We start from the raw sequence: 8,422 nt of genomic DNA, 5'->3' as shown, positions 1-8,422 counted from the left end.
TTACAGGGATTTTTTTTTTGGGATCATGAGTTTACAGTAGTTTTTTAAATTTAAATACCGTGTTTAATTTATAATCATTATTTAAAATTTTTATAATTTTTTTATTTATTAAAATGAAATGAAATTTATAAATAATGGATAGTTAAATGATGTTGATGAATAATGGATAGTTAGTTTGTAAAATTTCTTTTGAATATGGATAAAAATATGAGGATTTACTACTAATAATTATGGTGAATTTTAGTTGTTGGATTTTTACTAAAAAACTAATATTCATCAGAAACATGAATTTCTTTTCATGTTTTTTCTCTATGAATATTTTCTACTACCAACAGTATCTACCTAGCTAGATATTTAACCAACAATATCTACATGGCTAGAAATTTAAATGTTTGAATGAATTTTATGTGATATATAGGTGATTAGACTCTAATTACTTCAAAATATAAAGCATTATCATATTAAATGTTGTGTAGTAGCCTAAATATTGATCCTTAATTTCTATACTTTGTCAAGACACATGATTTTGGAGTTGTCTTTAGTGGAAGCTTTTCCAATGAGTTTTTGGATCTAATTTCTCTAATCTGGCACGAATTTATTGAGATTCAAGATGCTGAATCCATATTTACAGTTAAATTACCCAAATCAAGATTTAACCTCAGATTTTTATCGCACTAAATCCAACTCCTATGACTTTTCCATACTTTCTCAATGCTGAATCCATATTTACAGTAAAAAAAACCAGTTTAAATTACCCAAATCAAGATTTAACCTCAAATTTTTATGGCACTAAATCCAACTCCTATGACTTTTCCATACTTTCTTCCACCATGTTCTTCCTCCACACCTTTTGAATGCTTTCTCCTCACACGAGCAATACCTTGTGTCAACAACTTCATTCATTGGCTCTCCCATGAGCCTTTCTACACCTTTTTAATGCCTTTTCTCAATTGGCACATGCATTGTCTCTAACATGCACTAGCTCCACCATGGGTTTTTTTCACACTTTTCTAATACCTTGTCCCAACTAGCACATGCATTGTCTCCAACATGCACTCGCTCCATCCTGAGCCTTTCCCACACCTTTCCACTGATGAAGAATGACATTAACTCAGACACAAATTACAGAAAGATACATATTAAAAATCAGAGACACAATATTGACGGAAAAAGGCTGAAGCCTCATGTATTCTCACTCTCATTCTTTTCTACAAAATAATTGAAATAGTGTTACAAATAAATAGATGAGAGATATTGGTCTCAAGATAGTGCGTGCTATCTTGGACATCTTTGGTTGAGATAATTTCTCCTTTGGTTGAGATAATTTCTCACCAGACACACCAATATAGGAGTTACCTAAACTAACTCCTATCTTAGAGGAACAACCCAAGAGTTAGGCACAAATTCCTAAATTGGAATATTTAATTAATTTATTTATTTTTGGATTTATTATTGTTTTATGAGAGAGTCTAACATTCCCCCCCTCAATGATAAATCCAAAAACGAGAACCATCTTCCAAGTTCTCATGTTGATCCTCAAAAACATTGCCTGAAAAAACCGCCAAAACTAGATGCTGGAAAAAACTCAAATCTGAAGAGAACATGAATCAGCTGCATGCTTGATTCATCTCTGAAGGACGCTTGACAACTCCATCATGTGCCAAGCCGCAAAAGGATTCAACTGTCTTTTGCTTGAAAACAAAATCCGGTGTCCACTGACACAATTTGATGTCGAAAAACAACTCAATGTTGCTTTTGCTATGATGAAAGCTGCTCACTGCGGTTTTGGTTGTCGATCGCCCACTGACGAATTTGCTGATGCTCACTGCTGATGACAAATGCCCACTGGCTGATGAAGATGCCCACTGGCTGATGAAGATGCCCACTAGCTGCTTCGCTGATGTTGTCGAGACTTTCAGTCTGACAACCACTTGTCAATTTCATTGACATTTTCCCCCCTTTGTCAGCTGAAAGGAGAGACAATCTGCTCCAAAATATATTTGAACTCCCCCCCTTCAGGTGTAGGAGAGTTTCACTGTTGTACTCCCTCATTCAACTGCATGAGAGTACCATCATCTGTTCACTGCTGGATGCACTATGTAAGATTGGAGTCGGTTGTAGAACTGAGACAACCGTTTGACTGTGGATGACCATTCCCAAGGATCAATCCATTCATAATGTATCTTCAATCTGCCTAATTTTTGGTGGTTGCGACATTTTGCTGAGGAATGATTGGGCTTGCCGCAATGGCAACACGGATGGAGATCAAAACATTGATCTTCCATATGACCAGTTCTTTGACAATGAGAACACTTTGGTTGGACATCAACTTCACGTTGCCTGCAATTCTGTTTGTCTACAACTTTCTCAGAACCTGCTGAGGTGAGTGGTTCAAGAAATCCTGCACTCACAAACTTAATTGGCTTGAAATAATCTGGGATTTGTAAATTGATGTCATCAGGAACATATCCTAAGCCTCGTCTATTCTTGTTATTTTGAATTTCTTCCCAGGGCTTGATGATGGGTTTGGAAGAAATTTGACTTTGATCATGAACAACTTCGACACTTGAAGTTGTTGGGATGAATGACTTATCATCTGGATGGTTCAAAGACTTGAAAGTATCATCCTTTTCTTGCAATTCATTCCTTTGAAGTTGGGACTCAAGTTGAAGAAACTCAATGGTTTCATGCGTTTGCTGTAGATGCCGTGAAATATCAGCAAGAGTTTCTTTGCTGACGTGCACCATGTCTTCATCACTGGAGATGATCAAACTGTGAAGAATGTTTAATAACTGAATATGTTGCGCCATCTGAACTTGCTCACTTGAAGTCAGGCTCTCTTGTGGTAGATGTCGTGCTTTGAACTGTTGCACTTTACTTGAATGACAGGCTCGCTTGCTATGGAACTTGAATGGCACGCTCACTTGATTTGTTGATCTCAACTTGCTTGATTTGTTGCTTATTGTACTTGCTGAGAACTCTTGTTAGAACTTTCTGGAATTCACGCTCGCTTGATGACGAACTCAACTTGTTAGAGTTGAACTTGTTTTGGTTGCTGTGATGGTTGTTTCAAGGAATTAAAACTCATGGACTCACTTGATTGTGCTTTAAAGGAAGGGTGTCGAACACTGTCAAAAATGCACCCAAAAAGCTTACAATGATTGTAATGACTCACATAAAACAAGGAATTCACTTGTCTTAATTTGACTAATTTGAAGAGAATGGACGTTCTTGACTTATGATCAAATCAAAACATGGGTGTTGGTTTCAACCGAGAATGCACCCGTACAATTCAACGTAATTGGAATTTGATTCACAAGTTCTTAAATTTGTTTGCATGAATGTTGATGTAGACTTTGCTTTGAAATGCTTTAACTTGATTAAGTGAAGTTGCTTGTTGATGTAGAATGTTGATGTTGACAATCTATGATTATGAGTTGTATTTGCACAGATGCAAGTGTCGAGTTCAATTGTCCTTCCTTGACGCTATTCTTTTACAAGTGTTGTGCTTGCTTGCATTGAACTTTATGTGTGTGGTAAATGCGAACATTTATGTGTCAAAACTAGACACAAATAAAAAATGCAACAACATGAAGCATACACCATCATCAACACACTCTTCGTGTACCTAAGATCCCCTTATTCAATTTTGGGCGGATCTAGGACACAATCACCACAAATAATATGTCTTTATTAAGTAATAAGGTCATCAATCTTTCATCTTTTACAACATTGCCACTGAAGCTTTCTCAAATAGTGAGAATCTGACACTCACAAATTTGGAAGAAATGAGTTCAAAAACCTGACTCAACCTCCTACATCAATGAGCTCTCCTTTGAAAAATCTATCACTTCAAAGATTTCAAAAATTAAAGCAGCCTTTCTCATCTCTCATCATATTCACCATTAATTCTCTCTTCATCCCAAATATTATTCTCCACTAACTCTAACCCATTAAAGTTCATGAAACATTAAGGGTTAAACTTCATTCTCACCCCCACTCATTCTTTCACATTCCACTTACTATCTCTCATAAAAATCACACTTTATCACCTTATTACTCCATTACATAAACTCCAAAATTAAAAAATCATGAGATTTTCCAAAATACAATATGCATTATATATATGCACCCTTTAAGAATTTAATGGAACATGGCTTCATGATTTATATAATACCTCGTCTTCAAAATGGTTAACGTAGAAGAATCAAGAAATGATTTAACACACCATAAAGGCAACTTCTACCTTATTCGAAGGAATGAAAATGACGTTTGTTGAAATCACAATGTGTTTGTTGAAATCATAATCTCTTGTACACCACATACTTGACTTCAATGCTCACCGCACCAAAGGTTGCTCCCGTCAAAGCATACAAACCAGAGGTCATACGCACCAACAAAAGAAGAATAAGATATGTGGGCTCGACTCCCAACAACCACACCTCACCGTAGCACTCTGGTTATGCAGCAGAACATTCAACCATTCCAGCAGGTCTGACCAGTGAGAACATTCAACCAATATTCTAGCATCGGGGGAAAACCTGGAAGAGTGAGTGGACATACTGTAATATTCTATACTTTATTTCAGGGAGTCTTCAACCAAATGGTTTTAAAAGAAGAATCAGTCTTTATCTCCAATTACTCGAACCAAATATCAAGGCAGAATTTTTCACTGACTCAATTAATATTAAAATCCACGGCTGAGAACCCCTGACATCGAAAGGCAGTGATCCTTTTGTATGTCTTCTGATGCTTTGACATACAAATTTCTGGTTATTTTCTTGCAAGTCGTGCACACCACAGGCAGGCTCTACCTTCTGGCTGTTATTTCACGAGGATCATACAACACTACTTCCTCTGAAACTCCACAGTTGACCTTGCAGAGATTAATCAACAATAAACCCTGTTTCACAAAACCTTAATTCAGTCAGTAAATCCACGACTAGCTAGAGCTTCCTCGAAACGCCTGCATGAATCAGTACGCATCTCAGTGCTTGTATCATCTTCATGGGCTGGATAATAATCCTCCCGCAACTGCTCAACACTGTCATATGATCAATTCAACTTACAAGCTCAAATTTGGCACCGAAAACCTTTTCAAAAGCTTCCAACTCACAGAATTATAAAAATCTGCCGTGATGCGAGAGCTTCTCGACTGAAATCAATAATTTGATAAACCCTCCTAAAAAAACTTTCGATGCACGCCTTCCAGGTAGAAACACAGGCAATTAATCGTTTCAAACAAACCCAAACTATGAAGTCAAAATTAGCAGACCTGGGTTGCACTAGCAATAAAGAGAAAGGATGACAGTGTTGTCCACCGATGCAGTCACCAAAATGTTCTTGGCAACATCGTTCACCAGATCAGTATTTTGATGCCATCGTAGATCATTCTCGACAGGAACGAGAGCGTTCTCCTCTGCAACAAATCTCAACATAGCACAACGTTTAAACGTAGTCTCTTCAACATAGATCTCTGTGACAGGCACAACCTCCTCACAACACAGATTCAGATCTAGCTCTGATACCACATGATGAAGAATGACATTAACTTAGACACAAATTACAGAAAGATACATATTAAAAATCAGAGACACAATATTGACGGAAAAAGGCTGAAGCCTCATGTATTCTCACTCTCATTCTTTTCTACAAAATAATTGAAATAGTGTTACAAATAAACAGATGAGAGATATTGGTCTCAAGATAGTGGGTGCTATCTTGGACATCTTTGGTTGAGATAATTTCTCCTTTGGTTGAGATAATTTCTCACCAGACACACCAATATAGGAGTTACCTAAACTAACTCCTATCTTAGAGGAACAACCCAAGAGTTAGGCACAAATTCCTAAATTGGAATATTTAATTAATTAATTTATTTTTGGATTTATTATTGTTTTATGAGAGAGTCTAACATCCACTACTGTTTAATATCTTATCTAATCAAACACATTTTCCACCACTATTTAATATCTTGTCTCAACAAACACATGCATCTTCTCCAATACACAAATTTTCCACACACTTTTAATATCTTTGTCCTAACAAGAGTATAAACTGACTCCAACATATTTTCTTTTTTCCCTATACATCCTTTTCCAATAATTTTCGGATATAAATAAAATCAGATTTCATAATATCTTAGTTCAACACCATTTTACAATACCAATTAAAATAAAATTTATTAATAAAATACACAACTTTTCCACCATATCTTTGTCTTAACAAGAGTATAAATTGACCCTGACATATTTTTATTTTTTCCTATACATCCTCTTCCAATAATTTACGGTTATAAATAAAATCAGATTTCATAATATATTAGTTCAACACCATTTTACAATACCAATTAAAAAAATATTTATTAATAAAATCACAACGGTTAAATCAATTAAAATAAAATTTATTAATAAAATCACAAGTGTTAAACCAATTAAAATAAAATTTATTGGTAGAATCACAATGCTTAAATAAAAAAATTATAAATATTATTTGTTTGACTAAATAATTAATGTAAATCATAAATAAATTAGTAGTTAATATACATGGTAACTTAAAAAATGCATAATAGAAATAACACAGAATAATAATATGAGAGAATTGCAACTGCTAAGACTTAGGAAAGAAAAAAGAAAATACAATTGATTTTCACATTGTAAGTTTGTCGAGTGACTAGAGAATTGTTATTTATTTTGATAATTAATCACATTTTTTTTTTTAATCTCCGAACAAGGTTTGAATAGCAATAAAATTTGACCACTCAATGCTCAATTACCCTGAGCTAAACATGGTCAAAGCAAATGCTCAGCCAACATTTCGATCACAGTTGTCATCAGATTTTCCTTTCCGTTTACCAATATATTCTCAGATCTGAATGTCGAGAATATTTCAATGAGAATCAGACATTTCGTGGTGGAGACGGACAAGAGGAGCCATTTCGTGGTGGAGACTGACAAGAGGAGCCAGTCCATAATTCCAAGACGGAACAAGGGCAGTACTTGTTCGGGGGTTAATGTTACCGATTCGGCTTCTATTTCCGATACTCGCAGATGTTGACCAGCCACGAATTGGGCGGCTGCACCACTGCGAAATAATAAAAAAATAATGCTACCAGGAAATGCAGCACCTTCCAAACTGCCCGTTGCGCGGCTATAATAAGAGCATACACTACAATTTTTTCTCTGAATAGTTTTCTGATTCCTTGGAGACAGTTTGTTCATAACACTATCAACATTTTCTCATGGCTAGAGCTAATGGACAACCCATTGCAAAGGTGGAGTACAAATCTCCAGTGGATCGTGCATGGTATGCCGTATTGTTTGACTATGGAAGGCCCAGAGGGCGCGCTGCCTACTTTAACATACGTTACACAGGTGTGCTTCCAAGAGGGGAGGTGCAAGTGGTAGATTTAAATAACAGAAGAGAAGTACAGGAGGTGACAAGAAACTTGCGGCCGCTGTCCCAGCAATTACAGGATTATGAGTGCTGCATGGTGACACTGGGGATGCGAATATGTGCATCATACCAACGCTATGGGGATCTGCGATATTACGACGCCATTGTCACACAGGTCAAAATGACTGCTTAAAGAACTTTTATTTTTACCTATCACTTTGAGTGAAGCTGGATGAAACCAATTTCATGTAGCGTTTAATCCTTTGAACTTGAGTGCTACGTTGATTTCCTTGTATTATTTCTTTCAACCTCTGTCAAATGATCACGTTGCCTTAGATCTTATCTGGTTCATGAACAACTATTAATATATAACTAAAAGCAGTGCCTGATTTCTTTTTTTCCTATAATATTTTGATATTAGTGTGCTTCTGCCTCAGCATATAAGGAAGGTAGTTCACCATGTGCTATTAAGAAAGTATATTATTTGATCGCAGGTTCGCCGGTATCCACACAGAAAGGATGGCAAATGTGTTTGCGCTTTCGAGGTTTCATGGCAAGATGGTCCAGGTGCAGCAACAAATGAAATCACAACTCTTACTGTTAAACGTATCTGTTTACTAACACCGGGAAGGGTTGATAATCACCCAGGAGTACAATTTCTTCAGAGTTTCCTGGATTAGTAGGAAGTTGAGAAAGGAATGTTTTCGTTTGTTCAGATCTCTAATGAGCGGAAGTCTTTTGTTAGGTCGGAAAATGAATAGGAAAGAGTAATAATGATTTTGAGTTAGTACAGTGATTTTGTATCTCAAACTTTTCATATTTTGTAATGGTTATGGCATCTTTTTGGACTTTTAACAATTTTATTGTGTATATGATATGGGTAAGAAATTTTTGAGTTATGTAGTATGGTTTTATTTTAAATGATTTAGGATGAGAGATCTGATAATATAAAAATATAGTTACTAGCAACTATCTTGTTAAACTGGGATGACTTCTTGTCCTAATTGTATTATTGTTCTAAGGTTCT

General features: G+C 35.8%; 1 protein-coding gene across 1 annotated transcript; it reads left to right on the top strand.

The window, feature by feature from the left end:
* Window positions 1–7,240: 7,240 nt before the first annotated feature.
* Window positions 7,241–8,075, top strand: LOC149253472 (uncharacterized). Its single transcript, XM_089454497.1, has 2 exons — window positions 7,241–7,570; window positions 7,890–8,075. Exons 1-2 carry the CDS (start codon window positions 7,241–7,243, stop codon window positions 8,073–8,075), a joined length of 516 nt encoding a protein of 171 aa, XP_089310623.1.
* The last annotated feature ends 347 nt before the right edge of the window (window positions 8,076–8,422 follow it).

This window comes from Pinus tabuliformis, chromosome 7 (assembly GCF_031772625.1).
Source record: "Pinus tabuliformis cultivar Carrire ecotype Pingquan chromosome 7, CPIR1, whole genome shotgun sequence".
NCBI classification, from domain to species: Eukaryota; Viridiplantae; Streptophyta; class Pinopsida; order Pinales; family Pinaceae; genus Pinus; species Pinus tabuliformis.
The sequence above is the reverse complement of the archived record's forward strand: the minus strand, read 5'-3'. Positions and strand labels throughout refer to the sequence as shown.

Bases quoted from the DNA above. Each gene is read 5' to 3' on its own strand.
- LOC149253472 (XM_089454497.1), top strand. From the start codon at position 7,241: ATGGCTAGAGCTAATGGACAACCCATTGCAAAGGTGGAGTACAAATCT. The intron at 7,571-7,889 runs GTCAAAATGACT...ATTTGATCGCAG, and splicing joins ACGACGCCATTGTCACACAG to GTTCGCCGGTATCCACACAG.